Source organism: Molossus molossus, unplaced genomic scaffold (genome assembly GCF_014108415.1).
Source record: "Molossus molossus isolate mMolMol1 unplaced genomic scaffold, mMolMol1.p scaffold_m16_p_21, whole genome shotgun sequence".
NCBI lineage: Eukaryota > Metazoa > Chordata > Mammalia > Chiroptera > Molossidae > Molossus > Molossus molossus.
Window position 1 is genome coordinate 41,491,357 of NW_023425357.1, and position 22,181 is coordinate 41,513,537.

The 22,181-nt window shown below is 44.6% G+C and overlaps 1 protein-coding gene across 1 annotated transcript; it reads left to right on the top strand.

Moving 5' to 3' along the window:
• Positions 1-571: 571 nt before the first annotated feature.
• GOT2 (glutamic-oxaloacetic transaminase 2) lies at positions 572-20,383 on the top strand. The gene is made up of 10 exons (XM_036275567.1): positions 572-790; positions 8,818-8,974; positions 12,145-12,273; positions 14,722-14,781; positions 15,545-15,706; positions 15,940-16,044; positions 17,282-17,432; positions 17,863-18,028; positions 18,987-19,137; positions 19,670-20,383. The coding sequence occupies exons 1-10, from the start codon at positions 702-704 to the stop codon at positions 19,790-19,792; spliced, it is 1,293 nt and encodes a 430-aa protein (XP_036131460.1). The 5' UTR covers positions 572-701; the 3' UTR covers positions 19,793-20,383.
• Positions 20,384-22,181: the final 1,798 nt, after the last annotated feature.

The following is a 22,181-nucleotide window of genomic DNA, read 5'->3' on the forward strand; positions in this document are numbered from 1 at the left end:
GGATGGAGTTTCTCTCTAAAAAAATCAATTCAAAAAATAAAAGTAATTAACTCCTTTCCACAAACAACTGCAATGATTTGACAAACGCAGCTTTGTCATTAATAACCACGGGTTATTATTTTGTGCTTATTAAACCTGGCCCTGTTTTTAGACATAATCGGCTAATCTCACCTAATCCACAGAAGTGCCCACAGGAGACAGGAATGTTACCTTCACAGCAGAGATAAGGAAACATTCATGAAGGCGAGGTGACTTGCACTTAGGGAAGCATCTGGCTGAAGATTTAGGGTCGGCCACCTCGTTACTGGCTTTATGATCAGGCAAATTACTTTACCTACATCAGCCTACATTTTCCCATCTTTCCAAATGGTGTCATAGCTGCTACCGCTTCCACGCGGCCCGTGGTGACTAAATAAGTGAGGCGTGTCAGGCGCTGCAAAGGCGACCAGCAGTGTCGTCACCGCTTTCCGGAACCACGTGGCCCCGCGGTGCAGACTCGGGCTTGCGGACCGAGGCTCCGCTCCCGCCCAGCCGCTGGCTCCGGCCGCCAGGGTCCGCTGTGACGCGGCTCGGGCCTGGCAGCTCTAGCCTCCCCGGGGAAGTCGCTGGCCTTACCTTCTGCAGGAGCCCGCGCCTTGGAGTCTGTGCCTGCCGGCCTCCGCTCCGTCCTGCAGCTACCCACTGCCCGCTTGCCGCCCACCATGGCCCTGCTGCACTCCACCCGCGTCCTGTCCGGGGTCGCCGCCGCCTTCCACCCAGGCCTCGCGGCTGTGGCATCTGCGCGAGCCAGGTAAGCTGTGGGAGACGGAGCCAGGAAGATGGGCCTGCCCCCGGAGCCACGGACACCGCAAACACGCTTACGCACACGTTCTCGGATTGATGGCCGCGCCTTACAATGACCCTCGGGGTCCTACATCCTTCCCTTCCCCTCCCCTCCCCTCTCCCCGGACCGCAGGAGAGTGTGCCAACGCGTTCCCTTGGGTTAGGAAGTGTGGCCCTCTACGGCAGCCAGACTCCCATTCAAGGAGGTGTCACGAGGCGCAGATTCGATGCCGGGGGGAGGGGACCTCGTGCCCATTGGCTGCGGGGTCAGGGCTGCCTCGCGCCCCATTGGCTGCGGCTAGGGGGACCGCGTGCCCCACGCGTGTGCCCTTGACAGGCTACCCTGGTGGGGTGCAGGGCTCACCTGTCGCAGCTTCCCTCTGGCAGGAGAGGGCTTGGCCGCTGGCGTCTGGCTGCAGTTTGTGTGCAGGGGAGAAGGAAGCGCATGGGAGGAAGGTTCCCGGGACCCTGGCATTCAGACCTGGCTATCCTCTCTGCATCCTGTGACCTTGGCGCACGGCATCCTCTGGCCGGTGCTACTGCCTGAGTCACCCGTGACACACACACACCCCTCCGCCGTTTGGCCTTTGGATGGAGAAGGGTCCGCGTGTATGTAGTGCACCTCTTTCCTTTAAGCCCTTAGGCGGTCTGGCTGGAGGGGAGTGGCCGATCTTTCTCTCCCATCTTACTCTCTTCTTTCATTAGTCAATATTTCGTCACCCGAGTTTCCAGAGCCAGGCGCTGGACCAGATGCTGGTGAGAGACACAGCGGTGAACAAGCCTGAGAGAGGTGTCACTCAGGAAATTACAATTACAGGATGGGGCAAAAGTAGGTTTACAGTTGTGAATACAGGAAACAGAATTTGTTCTTGTATTATTTGTTAGTGTATTATTTTCCATAGGAACAAATGTAAACCTACTTTTGCCCCACCCCGTATATCATTCAAAACTGTGTAATAAGTGTCAGAGAAAAAGTATGGCGCATTAAATGAATTAGTAATTCCCTCCTAGTGGACACCTGAGCCAGGCGACTTAATTTACTCAAGAAGCTTTTTGGGCCCTGGCCGGTTTTGCTGAGCGGTTAGAGCATCAGCCTGCGGTCCAGAGAGACCCGGGTTTGGTTCCTGCTAAGGGCATGTACCTCGGTTGCAGTTTGTCCCTGGCCCTGGTTGGGTTGTGCGGGTGGCAACCACTCAATGTGTCCCTTTCATGTTTATGTTTCTCTCTCTCTCTCTCTCTCCCCCTCCCACTCTATCTGAACAAGAAATGGAAAAATGTCCTCCGGTGAGGATAAAAAAAAAAAAGAAGCTGATTGGGGACAGTGTCCTTAAGTGCTACCTAATCAGGAGTGGAGTCTCCAAACCACCATAACCAGATATTAACTCCAGCTCTCAAAGCCTTGACCTCTTTTCCATGCCTTGGCCTTTCCTTTGAATGTTGTAGGATGTCTTCAAACCAGCAGAACAGTTTGTCCTTTACAAAGTGCTGTACTCTTGGCAATAGTTTCTCCCAGGCTTTCACACTTTCCTAACTCCTTGATTTGGTTCCTTCCTGACTCACCGTCAGATGTGCTCTTTAAGTCGGCCTACCTACTGGACCAGAATTAGGGAGCGGTTATTATCATTTATGCAGCAAATTTGGAGAACAGAGAGAGGTGCCTAAAATTATGGACAAGACAAAGTTGGTTTCACCGCTGTAGTAACTTTAAAATGATCCCTTGTTTTATGAATTTGGCCAGATGGTCTGCAGTTCTATTTACAGTGCTTGGTGAAAATCCCTATGGGTGTGACCTTTCGGTCATGCTTTCAGTTTGGGAGCCTGATTCTCCGTTCTTTTCTGTCTTTTCTCCATTAGAATATAAATTCCATGAAAGCAGAGACCACACCTACTTTGTTAACTGCTAAATCTCAGCACTTAGAACAGTGCCTACGTGTCTTTCAAATTTAATATTTTTATTTTAAACATTGATTTTTTTAAATCAATGCAATAGACTCAAATATGATAGTTTAATATTATATCTTAGATCAAAGTCTAAACATATAGGAAAACTGTGGTTGCAAACTGTGTTTAAAAAAAAATAGTCTTGGTCCCAGCCAGTGTGGCTCAGTGGTTGAGCATTGACCCATGCACCAAGAGGTTGCTGGTTTGATTCCCAGTCAGGACACATGCCCAAGTTGTGGGCCATATCCCCAATAGGAGGCATGCAGGAGGTGGCCAATGTTCTCTCTTATCGATGTGTCTGTCTCTCTCCCTCTCCCTTCCTCTCTCTCTCAAAATTAATAAAGAAAAAAAATTTTTTTAAATAGTCTTGGCCCTGGCCAGATAGCTCAGTTGGTTGGAGCACCATCCTAATGTGCCATGGTTGCAGTTTTGATTCTAGGTCAGGCACATGTAAGAAGCAACCAATGAGTATGTGAAAAAGTGGAGCAACAAATCAGTGTTTATCTGTCTCTCTATATCTCCCTCTCTCCCTAAAAATCAATAAATAAATTTAAAAAATAAAATAACTAATTGAAGTTTGTCTTAAAAAAAAAAATTTCAGCCCTGGCCAGTTTGGCTCAGCGGTTAGAGCGTCAGCCTGCGGTCCGGAGAGACCCGGGTTCGGTTCCCGCTAAGGGCACGTACTTCGGTTGCAGTTTGTCCCCGGCCCTGGTTGGTCGTGCGGGTGGCGGCCGCTCGATGTGTTCCTTCACGTCGATGTTTCTCTCTCTCTCTCTCCCTTCCTCTCTCTTCCCCTTCCTCTCTCTCCCTCCCACTCTATCTGTACAAAAAATGGAAAAATATCCTCGGGTGAGGATAAAAAAAAAAAGTTCATTCTGATACAATAAAGCTCTGGCAGTTGGTATTCCCACAAAGTGAGGGTTTATCCTACGAAGTCCTAAATGACCTAAGGGTCATTTAAATGGAAGTCTTAAGTTCAAGTGTTTCATTTAGCTGTAATTATAAAACAGCAGTAAACGCCCTGGCCCATTTGGCTCAGCGATTAGAGTGTCGACCTGTGGTCTTGAGAGACCCGGGTTTGGTTCCCACTGAGGGCATGTACCTTGGTTGCAGTTTGTCCCTGGCACTGGTTGGGTCGTGCAGGTTGCAGCCACTCGATGTGTCCCTTTCATGTCAATGTTTCTCTCTCTCTTCCTCTCTTTCCCTTCCACTCTATCTAAACAAAAAAATGGAGGAATGTCCTCTGGTGAGGATAAAAATAAATAAATAAAAAATAAAAATAAAAACAGCAGTAAACATTTAACCTTTTCTTGTACTGTACTATAAAAGCATAGTGACATTAAATTAGACAGTCATAGATCAGTGAAAAAAATATGTTGATGTATTTAATTCTGGTTGTTTAATTTTTAGTGAAATAACTGAAGGAGTATCATGAGACCATTTGGAAAGGCAGTGTGCAATAGTGATACAAAAACCAGTAGTTAAAACATCAGAATTGGAAGGTGTGGGGTTTTGTTTTGTTTTTGTTTTTTCAGTTACATTGGGCATTCAATATTATATTAGTTTCAGGTGTATAGCATAGTGGTTAGACATTTATATAACTTATTTTTTTTTTGTTTTTTTTTTTTATTTATTTTTTTTTTTATTTATTTTTTTTTTTTTAAAATTTTTTTATTAAAAGAATTCCCCCATTGACCCCCTCCTCCCCACTCCCGCCCCCCTCCCACCTTTTCCCATACTATTGTCCGTGTCCATTGGTTATGCATATAAGTTCTTTGGTTTATTTCTTCCCACCCCCCCAACCCCTTTCCCTTTGAGGTTTGTCAGTCTAGCAATGAATTTGTGCTTCTTAATCCCTTCACCTTTTTCATCCATTCCCCCAACCCCTTTCCCAACTGGCAACCAACAAAATATTCTCTGTATCTATGAGAATGTTCCTGTTCTTCCTGTTCATTTTGTTTGTAGATTCCATTGTTGATAGATATGTATTCATTGCCATTTTGTTTGTTCCTACATTTTATCTTTTTCTTTAAAAAGACCCTTCATCATTTCATATAATAACGGTTTGGTAGTGATGAACTCCTTTAACTTTTTCTTGTCTGGGAAAGTTTTTATATGTCCATCGATTCTAAATGACAGCTTTGCAGGATAGAGTAATTTTGGTTGTAGGTTCTTGGTTTTCATCACTCTGAATATTTCTTGCCACTCCCTTCTGGCCTGCAAAGTTTCTTTTGAGAAATCAGCTGACAGCCTAATGGGAACTCCCTTGTAGGTAACTAGCTGCCTTTCTCTTGCTGCTTTTAGGATTCTCTCTTTGTCTTGAACCTTTTGCATTTTGATGATGATGTGTCTTGGTGTGGGCCTCTTGGGGTTCATCTTTTTTGGGACTCTCTGTGCTTCCTGGACTTGTATGTCTGTTTCCTTCACCAAGTTAGGAAAGTTTTCTGCCATTATTGTTTCAAACAGGTTTTCGATTTCTTGTTCTCTCTCTTCTCCTTCCGGCACCCCCAAGATGCGAATGTTGGCACGCTTGAAGTTGTCCCAGAGGCTCCTTATACTATCCTCATTTTTTTGGATTCTTTTTTCTTTTTGCTGTTCTGGTTGGGCGTTTTTTGCTTCCTTATATTCCAAATCGATGGTTTGCTCCTTGGATTTACGTACTCTATTATTGAAGCTATGTAAATTATTCTTTATTTCAGTTAAAGCCTCCTTCGTTTCTAACTGTGCAGCGATCGTTTCTGACTGGTACTTTTTTATGCTCTTGAGGCCCTCACTGAGTTCATTGAGCATCCTTATAAGCAGTATTTTGAACTCAGCATCTGTTAAGTTGCTTATCTCCATTTCGCTTAGTTCTTTTCTTGGGGTTTTGTTCTGTTCTTTCATTTGGGACCTGTTTCTTTGTATCCTCATTTTGCTGCCTTCCTGTGTTTGTTTCTGTGTATTACTTAATGAGAGGTATGGGGCTCGCTGAGACCCGATGCTGCTCGTTTGAAAGAATTTAGGAAAAACCTGAAGCAGGACCCAAGACAGGCCAATCCTATGGTTAAGCAAGTAGCAACAGCTTGGGTGGGCCTGAAAGTTGGGTGGGGCGGGGCCTCAGGGAGTCAGCAGGGCGGGGCTACCAGTGTGAGCCAGGTTGCTGGAGTCCCAGATATGGCGACTGTCTGCCGCCCCAGGGAAGGGCTCACCAAAGGAACAAAGGCCTCTGACAGCACGTTTGTCCCCGAGAAAGCCCCCTCTCCAGCCCTTGCTCCAGTGCCAAACAGCTCAGTTCCTCCCTGTATTTCTCTGGTGCCCCTGGAGCTGCCTCCCCTCCGAGCTTAGAGGGAGAGAGTCCGACCAGTCTGTGCGCGGGCCCTTTAGGGAGCTGCCTGTGGCTCCAGCCAGGTCAGCTTCCCTGAGCCTCAGTTTCTGCTGGTTTTTCCAGCCAGAAGTTATGGGGACTTCTCTTCCTGGCACTGGAAACCTGAGCGGGGCACCTGGTGTGGGACGGGGACCCCTCAGTCCTCAGGAAGGACCTTCCCAGCCTCGGGAGCCTCCTGATTTTTATCCGCCACACTTGGGTGTGGGACCAGCCCGTCGCGCCGCCGTGCCGCTGCCGCCACCCCTCGCTCCGCCGCCCCTCCTACCAGTCTGGATGTAGCTGCCTTTTTTTTTAATTCCGTAGTTGTAGGACTTCCATTCAGCTTGATTTCAGGCGGTTTTGGATGATGGTTGTTCTGTAGTTTTGTTGTAACTTGGATGTGGTTGTGGGAGAACGCGATACTGCGTTTCCCTACGCCGCCATCTTGACCGGAACTATATAACTTATTAAGTGATCCCCCCCAGTAAGTCTAGTACCCACCTGACACCATACACAGTCATTACAATATTATTGACTATGTTCCCTATGCTGTACTTTACATCCCCATGACTCAGAATTGTAGTATTTTGTTGCTGTTTTTAGCTCTGTGATCATGAGCAAGTTAATTAACCTCTCATTATAAAATAAGAATGTGAGGGAGAACATTTTAAAAACTATAAATTACTAGGTAGGCTCCCAAGGAAACTGCAAGGCATTTGAATTAAATGCTTATCTAAATACTTTGTACCAGCCCTTGCCAGTTTGGCTCAGCGGTTTGAGCCTCGGCCCGCCGACCGGTGAATACTTTGTACCTAACATCTTTTGGTTGTCTGGTCAGTATTGCTCAATGGCTGAGGCTTTGAGCTTATGTCCAAAGTTCATTGAGAGGAATCACTTTGTAGGACACTGGTTGTCTGCATCAACTTTGTCCCTAGCGTACTCTTGTTTTTATCTAGTACCGTTTCTTAAAAAACATCAGAGAATCGACCCATGCACCAAGGGGTTGCTGGTTCAATGCTTGGTTAGGGCATACGCACAGGTTTCAGGTTCGATCCCCAGCAGCGGGTGTGCAGGAGACAGCCGATCAATGTTTCTCTCTCATCAGTGTTTCTCTCTCTCTCTCTCTCCCTCTCCCTTCCTCTCTCTCTAAAATCAATAAAAACATGTTTTAAAAACTCAGAGTTCTTACAATGTGGCAGAGACTCTGTACCCTTCTAAGGAATGGAATAACGAAGGGCATGGAGGACCTGAACATGATCACAAATGTAGGACTCATCAGAGTATCCCTGCTTCTATATTTAGATTTTGAAGATTTAGTTTTTTCAAATTGCTTTTAGAATTCTTCTTAAAAGATACTACTCTCAGTTATATCTCCGCCAGAAGACTCAAGACTGTTTCTGAGAGAATTTCTATGCCAAATAAACTTTTTAATGAACATGACTAATAAGTGCTCTTCCCACCATTTAACAAGGGTGCCTCCTGCCCTTGTGGTTAGGGGCAACGGCTCTGCCATCATTGATTGATGACTTTGGAGACAGAGCCATCTTTTTAAAAATGAAAATTGCTTACTAGAAGTTCTCTGTCATATGTCCTTGACATTCAGAGTATTCTTTTTACTCATCAGCTAATGACACTGATATAGATAGTCAGGTGGCTACATGTTACCAGACACTGAAATAAAAAAGCTTTCTTCAGGCCCAGTTCTGAAGTTGCTTCGAGGTGTCTGTTTCTTGCTACTGCTGAGATATTGGAACAACCAGGAAGCTAGAACAATGAAAAATGAGAGAGAGAGAGATTTTGAGTTCTGGCGGTAGAACTATTGAGGAGGAAGAATGATAATATCTCCCTCGGCTCTCGAAAAAACTAAATAGTAATCATTGAAAAGCAGGAAAGACCTGTATTTGGTCATAAAAACTTATGACTGTGCACTCCTTGAATTATCTACATACTTTCCTCACTAGGCTTCATACTAGTGGTGTGGTGGTTATAAATAACAGTAGAGTGTGATAATTTAGTAATGGCAATACCAGCTAAATCAAGTACTCACTCTGTACCAGGCTCTATTCTGTTTTGTAGTTAATAACTCCTTTATTCTTACAAAAACCCTGTGAGGTAGATATTGTTGTGCCCTCATTTTATAGACCACCTCTAAAAATGCAGGTATATTCATGTCACTCCCCTTACCTGATCACCCTTACCCTCCCCCACAAAAAAAAAAAAAAAAGTGATCCTACATATTTTCATTACATCCAAGGTGGGGCCCAGAAAACTATTTTTAACAAGCTCGCCAAATGTGTCCCTTAACAAGGATAAAAACCCAAGCCCCTTGGGGTGGGAGGTGGGGGAGAGTTGTCACATTATCTTACTCCACTGTCCCTTGCTTGCTTCTCTAGTTTCATCTTTTACCACTCTCAGCTTCTCACTGCCAAATTACTTGAAATAGTCTTTGCCTGGGAATTCCGGTCAGGTTCGGACTGTTTTCACAGCCTACACGTGCATCTTGTCCTCCCCAAGGTGATTTGGGGAGGTGCCCCTTTCTGCTGCTCATAGGAATTGTATTGGAATTATTGGTTTTCTCTACTCCTCTGTGAGGTGCCTGTTGCTTTACCCTGTGCATAGTAAACATGCAGCTGTTTGTTGAAATGGATTTGTGGCAGATCCAAGATGTCTCTCTCTGGCCATGGAAATCTTGTTTCTGTAACTGATTTCAGCTCCTGGTGGGCCCATGTGGAGATGGGGCCCCCAGATCCCATCCTGGGAGTCACAGAAGCCTTTAAAAGAGACACCAACAGCAAAAAGATGAATCTGGGAGTTGGTGCCTACCGGGACGACAATGGAAAGCCTTACGTGCTCCCGAGTATCCGGAAGGTGAGCGTACCGTCCGTCTCCTACCTGACTGGGATAATAAGCTGGAGGGAGCTCCCAGAGAGCAGCAGAAAGACTGCTGGACCAGGAGTCAAGAGACTAACTGCTTGAATCACTTAGGTTGTCTGGGCTGCAGTCTCCTTGGCTATAAAATGAACCGTTGGAACTGCATGGTCTTTTCCCAGATTGAACTTCTGTGATTGTCTATAAAAGAGGCATAATGTCATGTTTAATTCTGACGGTACACAAAAGGACCAAGAATTTAATTTCAACATTGTCTCTTGATAATAGGAATAGGCCTTTGTGGATGAGGGTTACTTTTGTTATTTTCCATTTCTTTAATGTTGATTGCCTTAGTAAAGCCCACCTGCCTACACAGACATGCTCTGGCTCTGTCCTTTTCCTATTGAACTATAGAATTTTGTTGTTGTTGTTAATCTTTATCCGAGGATATTTTCCATTAATTTTTAGAAAGAGTGAAGAAGGGGAGAACCATCGATGTGAGAGCAACACATCAATTGGTTGCCTCCCACATGACCCCGAATCAGGCTGGGGGTCGAACCTGCAACCCAGATATGTGCCCTTGACCAGGAATCGAATCCCAAGACCCTTTGGTCCATGAGCCAACGCTCTAACCACTGAGCAAAACTGGCCAGGATTAATTTTCTTTTTTTTTTGCATATTTATTAGTAGTCTTTCTATTTGTTATTATAACTATAATTTAACTAATGCCCTAAGAACAGGTTTTTTTTTTTTAAGGAAAGTGTCTTGCCCTGGCCAGTTTGGCTCCACAGCTTGAGCATTGGCCCAAAGACTGAAGAGTCGCAGGTTCAATTCCCAGTCAAAGGCACGTACCTGGGTTGCAGATTCAATCCCCCGCCCCGGTCGGAATTGTGCAGGAGTCAACCAATTGATGTGTCTCACATCCATGTTTCTCTTTCTCTCTCTCTCTCTTTCTCTCTCTCTCTCTCTCCCCCTCCCTCTCCCCCTCCCTCCCCCTTCCCCCTCTCTCCCTCTCTCTCCCTTCCTTCCTTCTACTCTGTCTAAAGAATCAATGGAAAAATATCCTTGGATGAGGATTATCAAAAAGAAAAAAGAAAGTATGTCTTTCTTTGCATTCGGCCCTCCTCTGATGAAATATGAATGTGCCGCTGTGCCACTTCCAAAGTGGGGTGGTGAGGTGGCTATCATTCCTCCATACTGCTGAGCCAGGCACCATGAGTGGCAGTGTTAGAATACTTTGGGGTAAGAGTAAAAAACTCTCATCACTGTGCAGCAGACTGGCTCAGGCCCTCGTGCGCCGCTGCAGTAATAGGGCATGGGCTGATTGAACAACTGAAAGGAGAAATTTCTGATAATACAGCCTTGCATATTAGGTATCATCTCTACAAGTCTCTAAGTAGCAAAAAGGACTCAAGAAACAGGGGTTGCTTTGGTGTCAATAAATCAATTTAAAGTATTCAGCAAGTGTTAGCTGTTGTTGTAAGCTGCAACTCCACCACTCACCTTAGTATATCAACTCATCAGCTCTTCACCTCAACCATATGAGGTATAGAAACAGTTCTCCCATTTAACAGATGAGGAAACTGAGACTCAGAAAGGTTAATAATTCACCAAGGGTCAACAGCTACTAAGGGACATGAAGACATGTCTATTACTATTAACCCTTTGAGGTTCTGGGACTGGCATATACCCTGAAATACTTCTTTTTTGTGTGTATAGTGTGATTTTTATTATGTTATATCTTTTAAATGTTGTTCTTTTTTTTATGTTTTTATTTTTTAGAGAGGGAGGAAGGGGGAGGGAGATAGAAACATCAATGTGAGAGAGAACCATCGATCGGCTGCCTCGTGCACACCTTCTACTGGGTATGTACCCTGACCAGGAATTGAACCGAGACATGGACTCATGGGACGATGCTCAACCCCCTGAGCCACACTGGCCAGGCCTTAAATGTTGTTCTTAAATCTTGTTCTTGTGCATTCCAAAAATGCCATTTTGTGTTAAATGGTAACCAAGAGACAGGCACCATGAGTGGCATTTGTAGAATACTTTGGGGTTAGAGTGCTTTACTCTTACCTCATCTACCTAAAACTGAACTTTTAAAAAATTAAATATTTTTGCTCTGAAATATAATATATAAAGCATTCTACTTATTCTTCTTCCAGGCCAATATCTCCCAATAAAAAAACAAGGTTGCCCAGCCAATGTGGCTCAGTGCTTGAGCATCAACCCAAGCACCAAGAGATCGCCAGTTCAATTCCTGGTCAGGACACATGCCCAGGTTGTGGGCCAAATCCCCAGTGGGGGGCATGCAGGAGACGGCCAGTCGATGTTCTCTCTCATCTATGTTTCTAGCTCTCTTGCTCCCTCTCCCTTCCTCTCTCTCTAAAATCAATAAAGGGGGGGGAAAAAAAACCAAGGCTAGCCTGGCCAATGTGGCTCAGTTGGTTGAGCATTGTCCCATGCACCAGGAGGTCACCAGTTCAATTTCTGGTCAGGACACATGCCCAGGTTTCGGGCTTGATCCCCAGTGTAGGGCTTGCAGGAGGCAGCCTATTGATGTTTCTCTTTTATCTATGTTTCAATCTCTCCTTCTCCCTCTCAAATCAATTTAAACACACACACACAGCCCTGGCCGGTTTGGCTCAGTGGTTAGAGTGTCAGCCTGTGGACCAGTGAGTCCCGGGTTTGGTTCCCGCTAATGGCACATACCTAGGTTGCAGTTTGTCCCCGGCCCTGGTTGGGGTTGTGTGGGTGGCAACCAGTCGATGTGTCTCTCTCACATCAATGTTTCTCTCTCTTCCCTCTTCTCTCCTCCTGCTCTATCTGAAGGTAAATACAAAAATGTCCTCGGATGAGCATAAAAAAATAAATAAATAAATAAATAAACACACACACACACACACACACACACAGAGAGAGAGAGAAAGAGAGAGAGAGAGAGAGAGAGAGAAATAAGGCTTTACCTCCAAAATTGAATTATAAAACATTAAATACAGGGTAGAGCAAAAGTAGGTTTACAGTTGTGAGTTCTAGAAATAGTTTATTCTTATATTATTTATTAATTATTTTATTATTTTCCATATGAACAACTGCAAGTCTACTTTTGCCCCACCCTATTTTAATCAAAGTGAGAAGAAGCTAAATTAATGCATTTTTATCTTATCTAGGCAGAGGCCCAGATCGCTGCAAAAAATCTGGACAAAGAATACCTGCCCATTGGGGGACTGGCTGAGTTTTGTAAGGCATCTGCAGAACTCGCCCTGGGCGAGAACAGCGAAGTACTGAAAAGTGGCCGGGTAAGCAGAACAGGCTCTGGCATCATACAGTGTCTGTTTTTAAATTTAGTAATTTAAACAAATTTGAGATAATTTAAACAATTTAAAACAAATTTAAAAAAAGATACACCACTTTGTGTATGGTGACTGTTTTGAAGTGGCCGCACTTTTGCTAAAATAAAAAAAAAGTTTTTTAACACCAATTCCAAAAATGTATTCATAATTTGATAGGTTTGACACAGCTTTCCTGTTAGTCTCTATGCACTTATGTTCATTTTATATTAAATATGCTTTAGAAACACTAAACTATGTCTAGTTTCAGGCCTATAATTAGCCCCCACTCTCATGTCCTAAGCTTCCAGTTTAGATGGAGGAAGCAGGCAGGAAGCAAGCCACAGGCAGACTGTTGTGGCTGGGACCAGCCCGGTGCTCTCTGCTGTTCCTTCACAGCCAGTTTGGACACTGGAAGAGAGCAGACCACGCTCCCTGCCTGCTGCCTCCCTCAGAGGTCCACAGAGCATCACTGCAGCCATGAGTGGGGAGCACAAGTGCCCCTTAGTTGTCTTCTCCTTCCACCTCCCAGCAGGGGTGGTGGGGAGGCTCTTCTTGTGGAAGAGAGATGGCCTGAAAGGCCCTAAGCTTTTTTTGCAGACTCCTGCATGCACCCACAGAGTATATGCAGGTCACAGTTATAGTAGAAGACTAGCATCCTGCCAGTGGGATGCAGCCAGGCCACCAAACAACCCCCCTGACACAAGGGTTCACATGCATTATAGTTTACTTTCTTTAGAAACAAGTCTATTTTTAATGGATACATTTGTATGTTTAATATTTTTTTCTGTGTAAATCTGGGGAAAACACACAAAGTAACAAAACTAAACCAACAGTTATCCCCTCTCCACCCCTCCAAGGCCAGAATAAATACATTTTATTTACAAGACTGGTCTAAGTCCAGGGGTTAGTTCATTGACTCAGAGAAAAGCATACAACCTTGACCTGATGGTGATGCAGTAATGACCATAAGTCATGGACAGAATATGGTTTGACTGATATCCATACAGTCAACCACTTGTTAACCCCTCATGAAAACTTCGGTGGGGGAGGGGGTTCTGTAATTTTTGCTTAGTCTGTGTACATCTAGTCAATTATTACCTAAATACGAGACTGCCCTATCTTAAAATAATACCAGCTTGTCTTTTACAAATTGCTGTGCCTTTGTGGATCATTAGTATTGTCAGATCTACAGCCAGGTTTCTATTTCTAGCATGCCAGAGTTTGCAGACACAAACTTTGCTTAGTAAAGAGTTTGTTAGTTGAGTTCCTCCCATTTAATCCAGTGTCTGCCAATCCAGAAAATAGGTTGATATGTTGTACAGTCTTGCTTCAATGGTGCCTTAAGAAACAAAAAAAAACCTACCATGGTTCCTTACTCATCTCATAAAGTTGGCTAATTCGAAGAAACAGATATACTCATGCATCTACCCAAAAGATGAATATTTCAGATTCTGAAAACTCATAAAAGGAGCCCCTTAAATAAATAACACTTAATATGTGATAATGTGTCTGGCCACTGTGGCTCAGTGGTTGAGCATCAACCCATGCACCAAGAGATCACTGGTTCGATTCCTGGTCAGGACACATGCCCAGATTGTGGGCCTGATCCCCATTGGGGGGCATGCAGGAGGTGGCCAGTCGATGTTCTTTCTCATCGATGTTTTTCTCTCTCCCTCTCCCTTCCTCTCTCTAAAATCAGTAAAAGGGGAAAAATTATTTTTTAAATATGTGGTAATGTTCTAATGTACTTGTTGACTTGATTTTCAAGAAACTTTGATTTTGGAGAGTCATTCAATTTTGTATAATTCTACAATAATGTGTTCTGTTTGCTTGTTTGTTTGTTTTGTTTTGTTTTTATTTTCACCCAAGGGCATTTTTGCATTTATCTTCAGATACAGCGGGAGGGAGAGAGGGAGGAAGAGAGAGAGACACATCGACTGGTTACCACCCACAAGTTGGGGTGGAGGAGGAACCGCAACTGAGGCACACGCCCCTAGCAGGAACCAAACCCGGGACTCTGGTCTGTGGGCTGATGCTCCAACCTCCGAGCCAAACCAGCCAGGACTACAATAATGTTTTAATGTAGTGACTGTTCTTAATGTTTTTTTCTTCTGGATAAACCACTCCTTTTTCACTGGGGAGGTGGGATTTTGTGTCCTGAAAGTTTCTCATGTAACACAGGACTATACTACTAACAGGCCATAAGGAATTCATTTCTGCACCAGCAAAGGTATTGGAACCAATGAGGAGAGTCGAGTCAATCTGTTGCTTAGCAAATTGGAAAATGAAACAGTACTGTTCTCTCATTTCCAAATACTTATTTGGGCCATTGTGGTCAGCCTCTGTGCTCTTGACCGCTGTTTTGTTGAGGTAAGAGAATGGTGCTCCTCACTGATGTGGGTGTCTCTCCTTCAGTATGTCACCGTGCAAACCATTTCTGGAACTGGGGCCTTACGGATCGGAGCCAGTTTCCTGGTGAGTCTGGACATTCCTTCAGCAAAGAGCTATAAGACCTTCTGTAAGTTGAGGGTGACGGGGTTTCCTGGTGCGTGTGTGTTTGCCGACCCAGAAGTAGGTGTCCTCTTTCCACAAAGTGGGAAGGCTTCCTGTTCCCCGATAAATGGATTCATGGGGTTAAAAACAATAGTTCTTAGAAGGAATTAGAAAGAAGATATTATTATAATTATAATAAGATAATAATGTAATAATAAATACAATTTATTGAGCACATTATGTTACTAGCTTTTATATTTTAACTCGTTTAACCTTTTTTTTAATCCTCAGTCAAGGATTTTTTTTATTTATCTTCAGATAGAGAGGGAAAGAGAGAGAGAAACATCAATGTGAGAGGGACACAACTGGTTGCCTCCCGCACAACCAAGCCAAGGCCAGAATCAAACCCGAGACTCATTGGTCCATGGGCCAACACTCTAACCGCTGAGCCAAACCAGCCAGGGCAACTCATTTAATCTTCATGAAGAAGGTTCAGTCCACGCCATTTTACAAATGAAGAAAGTGAGGCCCAGCTAGGTCTTGGGCTACACGGCCATGTAACGGTCGGAGCCTGGATGTCCACCCAGGCATCTCACTGCTTTGCTTAGTCAGTACTGGCTCTCAAACAGAGAAGCTGTGTTTCAGAAGAGAAAAATGTCCTTTCAGTAAAATAGATCAACTGTTTATTTTTTGGCCTCTCCTTTCATCATTTTTTTTTTTCATTCCCTTTCATCTCATCTCTTAGCAAAGATTTTTTAAGTTCAGCCGAGATGTCTTTCTGCCCAAACCAACCTGGGGAAATCACACGCCCATCTTCAGGGACGCTGGCATGCAGCTGCAGGGTTATCGATACTATGACCCCAAGACCTGTGGCTTTGACTTCACAGGCGCTATGGAGGACATTTCAGTAAGTGTGGCTTTTGGGGGTGGGAGGAAAAAAAAACAGGAATGAATGTCCTGTGGAGATTTGCTGTCTCCCATCTTGGTCTCAATACCTGACTTAAAATACTGGGATGAGCTAACTCCCAAACCTCAGGGGTTTTTTTGTTATTTATCAAGTAATAGTGACCCTATGGCATTTCAGGTAAATTATCTCCTTTTAAAGCTGCAAAGCAATGTCTTGGCTGTTTGTCTTTTTAGAAAATGCCACAGCAGAGTGTTCTTCTCCTGCATGCCTGCGCCCACAATCCCACAGGAGTGGACCCGCGCCCTGAGCAGTGGAAGGAGATAGCCGCCGTGGTGAAGGTGAGGGGCCGACCGGGGCTGCTCCAGCCTTAGGCTTGACCTGCAGCGTCTTGGCAGTGACAGCTAGTTACCTCGAGCCCCCATGAAAGGTCCACACAGTATTAATGGCAGAGAAGAGCTCCGCGTTGGCATGATTAGCAGTTCTATAACTGATGCTGCATGAGCAGGGTGAAAATAATTCTCAGGAAACTTGTCATCTGGACTGACCACAGATGTCTGCTGTTGGTCTCTACATTTGTCCTGGTCAGTGGTGACTTGCTCATCCTTCTTCCACATTTTCATGTCCCCTTGCCACTTCCCTCGGCATTGCCATTACCATTCGTAGGGTCAGCTGGCAGAGCAGGCACAAGGCAAAATTCCTAGGGAGGAAGATATTCCTGTTCCTTGCGTCCACATTTTCTTTCTTTTTTTTTTTTGGTACGTACCCCTAGCAGGAACCGAACCCGGGACTCTCTAGTCTGCAGGCCATCACTCCAACCGCTGAGCCAAACTGGCCAGGGCTTGCGTCCCCATTTTCATTCCTTTTTTTTTAAAATATGTTTTTACTGACTTTTTAGAGAGAGAAAGGGAGAGAGAGAGAAACATCAGTGGGCTGCCTCCTGCACACCCCCTACTGGGGATCGAGCCCACAATCCAGGCATGTGCCCTGACTGGGAATGGAACCAGGACCTCTCAGTCCAAGGGATGACACTCAGATGACACTGAGCCACACTGGCCGGGCCCATTTTCATTCCTTTTGGTTCCCCTTTCTTTACATTCTGTCCAACCTCAGCTGCAGACAGAATGAGACAGAGAAACAGCCTTCAGAGAGCACTTTCAGGATGACATGGCTGTAATGTGGCCACCTCCTGAGCCCTGGGTATAAGAGGAGTCTGCCTGAGTGACATTAGCCCCAGAAAGGGCTGATGCTGGTTCTGTGTTCACTGGACCAAAATAATGACCCAGACCACTGTGAGCCTAAAAAGAGTTTCCTGTTTGACTAAGCAGCTTTCTGGGAATATTGAGATTAAGATTCTTCTTTCTTAAGTTCTTCTTGAGGGACCATACCAACCAGAGTAAAAAATATATGTTTATATCTTAACTCTTCGGAAACTTAAACATTTCCAACTGCCAGCTGGGGTGGAAACGTGTCTACTGTGTCTGTGTGAGGCAGGCCTGGTCCCGATAAGCACAGATGGTCATCCGGGCATCCTGAGAGGAACCGCCTAAAGCTCTGATCTTCTCTTTTCCTTCCCAGAAAAACAATCTCTTTGCGTTCTTTGATATGGCCTACCAGGGCTTTGCCAGTGGTGATGGTAACAAGGATGCCTGGGCTGTGCGCCACTTCATTGAACAGGGCATCGATGTTTGCCTCTGCCAGTCCTATGCCAAGAACATGGGCTTATACGGTAAAGGCCCCAGTGCCATGTGTGTTCTGATGGGATGCCACACAGGTGTGGAGTTTGTTGTGTGTTCGTGTGTATGCATGTGTGTTGTCCGTGTCCCTCCTTACCCAGAGAGGAAAGACAGGTAGAATGGATTGTAATGATCTTAACCACATCTTCTTTAGTGTCCTTGAATTTTTCCAGCAAAGAAAACTGATTATTACTTCTCTAAACAATAAGTAAGTGGCTGCTGCATGGGCCACAAAGATGGATACAATAGAAAGAGATCTTTGAACACTCTTGAGTACTCAAACTTTCTGTTGTACCCAGATTCACCATCATGGTTGCTAAAATTATTTTACTTATAACAAAGAGTTGTTTTTGTGGTGTCTCTGATGACTTTCTTTATTGCTTTAGATAGAAGTAGAAGACAAGATCCATTTTGTCTCTTCAGGTGAGCGTGTGGGAGCCTTCACTGTGGTCTGCAAAGATGCGGATGAAGCCAAAAAGGTGGAGTCACAGTTGAAGATCTTGATTCGTCCCATGTATTCCAACCCCCCTGTCAACGGGGCCCGGATTGCCTCCACCGTTCTGAACAGCCCCGACCTTCGAAAACAGTGGTAAAGGCACATTGCCACCCAGCAGCCATCCGCCTTCCCCACCACTAAGCCTTCAAAGCTTGTTTGTAATTGGCCACTAGTGACATACAGTATCACACAACTACCATATTTGGAAGGAAGAAGGGAGAGAAGAGGGCGTTTTGTTAGCACTTTCAAATAAATACATTGGTCTTCCCCTGGAATAGACAAACCTAATGCAAAGATGGTGGTTTCTTTTATTCCATTATCTTCAGATTAAGTAAAACGTGCCTTCTCCTAAATTCAAGTTTATATTGAAGTACCTTACATAGGAACACTTCTTTAAGAACATCATATTTTTGTTTTTATTTTAATAATAGCTAACATCAAATTGGAATCTCTGCATCTTTTGTTTTTATTATATGTACCATCTGAATCTCTTGGCACCTGAGCTCTAAGTTTGTGTTAATCAGTCTTTTTTGACCACAACCCACTAGCTTTTGTCCCCTGCATAAAAGGTGGGAAGCCTTAGCCTTCCCAAGTTTTAGCGTGATTCATTCATTCATTTTTCCTAGTAACTCAGTCACGTTAACTTATTTAGTTGCCTAATCAGAATAGTGTTCTGAGATAAAATAGAGTGCTATGGACCAGCTTATGACTCAGTCAAGGCATACTAGGGATACTCAAGGAAGCTAAAAATGCTGTGAGCGCCTGGCCAGTGTGGCTCAGTGGTTGAGCGTTGCCCCATGCACCAAGAGGTTACCAGTTCGATTCCTGGTCAGGACACATGCCCAGGTTGAGGGCCAAATTCCCAGTGGGGGGCTTGCAGGAGGTAGCCAATCAATGTTCTCTCTCATCGATGTTTCTATCTCTCTCTCCCTCTCCCTTTCTCTCTCTCTAAAATCAATAAAAAGGAAAAAAAATTTTTTTTAAATGCTATGAGCTATGGCATATCTGTCAGGGCTTGGCCAGAATTGAGTTGCATTCCGGGTTTTTACAGGTTGCAAGAAGTGAAAGGCATGGCTGACCGCATCATTAGCATGCGGACCCAGCTGGTCTCCAACCTCAAGAAGGAGGGGTCCTCCCACAACTGGCAGCACATCACCGACCAGATTGGCATGTTTTGTTTCACAGGACTAAAGCCCGAACAGGTGAGTGGACTCCAATTTCTCTGTAGCAGACCAATTAATCAGTCCTCCTAGGTCACCTACCTATCCAGGATTACCCTAAAAAGTCATTCTGGAGGACTTTAGGTAAATGAAGTATGTAGCGTTCATCTTGCTTTATTCTTTATTAGTCACTTACCTATATGAATCCTCCATTTGGTTAAAACTTCCAAAGAACAGGACTTGTTTTCATCATTTTTGTGACCACTGCTCCTTCTCTGCAGAGATACCAGAACAAGCAGGAGCCTGAAAATTAGTAAGAAACAGCTGATCTATAGCTGGATCCTGGATCTCTTTTTACTTCAGATGCCAAATCTAAGATTTTTTTCACCTGTTCCCCCTCAGAATTCATCACCCTACTTTAAAATAGCTGTTTTTTCCTTCTTTCACTCTAAGCTAGCACACTAAATTCTGGGAATAGAGTTTAAGTGAGAAAACAGCCTATGTTATTGTTCTGCTGTGCCAGGGCTGGGGACCCCCATGAGCAGGACATGCCTAAGCATTCTTCTCTGTGCAGGTGGAGCGGCTGACCAAGGAGTTCTCCGTCTATATGACAAAAGATGGCCGCATCTCCGTGGCAGGGGTCACCTCTGGCAACGTAGGCTACCTTGCCCATGCCATTCACCAGGTCACCAAGTAATTTCCCTGATGGGAGGAAACAGAGACAACCTTCCTATCAACCTCTGCTGTTGTGAGATTCACATGGAGGAAGAGGGAGGGTGGATGGTGGTGAGCAGATCATTTCTTTCAACCGCAGTACTTAAAACTCAGCATTTGAATGTGTTTCTCAGAAAAGAGCATGTAGGGAAATAGGCAGAGGCATCTGTGGCTGGTGCGTGGAACTTTGTGGCTCTAAACCAAACTCTCCCTCATCTTTGTATCTCCAGCTTTTCCAAAAGAGTTTACATGGTACGAGAAAGTCATAGCCAAAAAAATCTGTCAATCACACCATTGCAATATTTCAGAAGCTTTAACTGTGGCACCTTGCAGAGTTGAATCAGCAAGAAAATGCCATTTAGTAGCGGCTTTATGAGAAGACCACCTAGTTCTGACAGTAATAGTCAGCCTCACGTTTGTCCTTCCAGGACGGAACAGCCATAGCAACAGACCACATCACAGAAATTGTATTTTGTGAAAACCAGCAAGTCGGCTGCCACTGCAGTGAGGAAAATTAAAAGATGCTGTTTCCAGTCTTAAAGGGGAAAAAAAAAAAAGGCGGCTCTCCTTGTACTTACTTACGTGCATTTTTAATGTTCCCCTCTCTTCTTTTATCACTGCTGTTCTTTTTCTTAGGCACTAAGATCTATAACCAGCTTAGATTTTCATCCTATTCTGCTTGATTGACCATCAATCCCATCCTATAGCATTCACTTGTTAGAAGAATGAAGAACATAATTTACTGCTCACCCCATACCCTTTTCCAGCAAATAGTGGAGAATGGTTAACGAGATACGTCAGCATCCTCTTCAGTGATTGCCTGCCTTCTACCAGGACAGTGCCTGTGCCCAGTTGGACCTGGTACCTTCGTTCAGTGCTGCTGTGCAGTCGCTTGTCTCACATCGTGAGTCAGGTGCTGCAGGGTTAAACCAGGCAAGAGGATATTCAGGGCTTTGGTTCTAACCTCCGTGTGCTTCCAGCTGGGCTCAGACTTAGTTCACCTTTGGAAAGATAACCACCATCTACTCTAATTGTGTAGACTTACTGCAGCCTGGTTTCTCTGTTACAATAAAGTTACTGTAGACCCAACCACTGTCTATTATGTTATCATTTGTTTTCTTTAATGGGAGGAAAGGGCAAAAATGGGTGTATATCCCAGAAATCTTAAGTCCTGTCCAGCTGACCATAAGCCAATAGATGTGTTAGCTGTTCTGAATATAAACTAAAACCACATCTTTGTCTTTATCTTGCCACTCAGCTTGTCCAGTCCAAACATGGTGAAAATGTAGGTGTGATCCATTGGGCCTTGGGGGACAAGTGGAGTATGTCAGAGGATCTGTGGATGTAGGCAGGGAACAGACAAGATGGAGGGGAGGGGGCAGCTTCAGATGTCTACAGGAGCCAAGTAGGTAATATAAACAGTGAGTGTGAAAAGTGATGCAGCTGCCCGCCTGGCGTGGCTCAGTGGTTGAGTGCCGACCCATGCACCAGGAGGTCACCGGTTCGATTCCCAGTCGGCACATGCCCAGGTTGTGGGCCAAATCCCCAAAGGGGCATATAGGAGGCTGCCAGTCCATGTTCTCTCTCATCCATGCTTCTGTTTCTCTCCCTCTCTCTCCCCCTCTCCCCCTTCCTCTCTCTCTAAGAAAATCAATAAAGAAAAAAAAAATTTTTTTTAGAAACAAAGACTGATGGTTGTCAGAGGGGAGGGTGATTGGGGGACTGGGTGAAAGAGGTGAAGGGATTGAGAAGATTGGTAGGTACAAGATAGTCACAGGGATGTAAGGTACAGCATAGGAAACAGTAATATTGTGATAACTGTATGATGCCCGCTGGGCACTGGAAATATTGGGGGGGGGGGGACACTGTAAAGTATATGAGTGTCTAACCACTATGCTGTACACCTGAACCTAATACGTACAAAATAATATTCAATAAAACTGTAATTGAAAAATAAATTTTTTAAATTAAAAAATAGGCAGCCCAGCCAGTGTGGCTCACTGGTTGAGCGTCAACCCATGTACCAAGAGGTCGCCAGTTCCATTCCCAGTCAGGGCACATGCCCAGGTTGTGGGCCAAGTCCCCAGTGGGGGGCATGCAGGAGTTGGCCAGTCAATGTTCTCTCTCATCAATCTTTCTATCTCCCTCTCCCTTCCTTTCTCTCTAAAATTAATAAAGGAAAAATAAAAAGTGATGCAACCTGGATATAACATGATCATTGGTGACCAACCCTCGTCCTCACTGATGAGTGACAAGCACTGTAAGAAAAAGTCCAGATTGCAGGTCTTCACTTTTTCAAATAAACCCTGGTTTTTATGGGAGGTCTACTGATGCTTAAAACTTGGCAACTAAATTCCTTAATTCTCACCTGA

Excerpts from the sequence above, each read along its gene's own strand:
- GOT2 (XM_036275567.1), top strand. The coding sequence starts at position 702 with ATGGCCCTGCTGCACTCCACCCGCGTCCTGTCCGGGGTCGCCGCCGCC. Across the intron at positions 8,975-12,144 it reads TGCTCCCGAGTATCCGGAAG|GCAGAGGCCCAGATCGCTGC; the intron begins GTGAGCGTACCG and ends TATCTTATCTAG. Across the intron at positions 14,782-15,544 it reads GGATCGGAGCCAGTTTCCTG|CAAAGATTTTTTAAGTTCAG; the intron begins GTGAGTCTGGAC and ends CTCATCTCTTAG.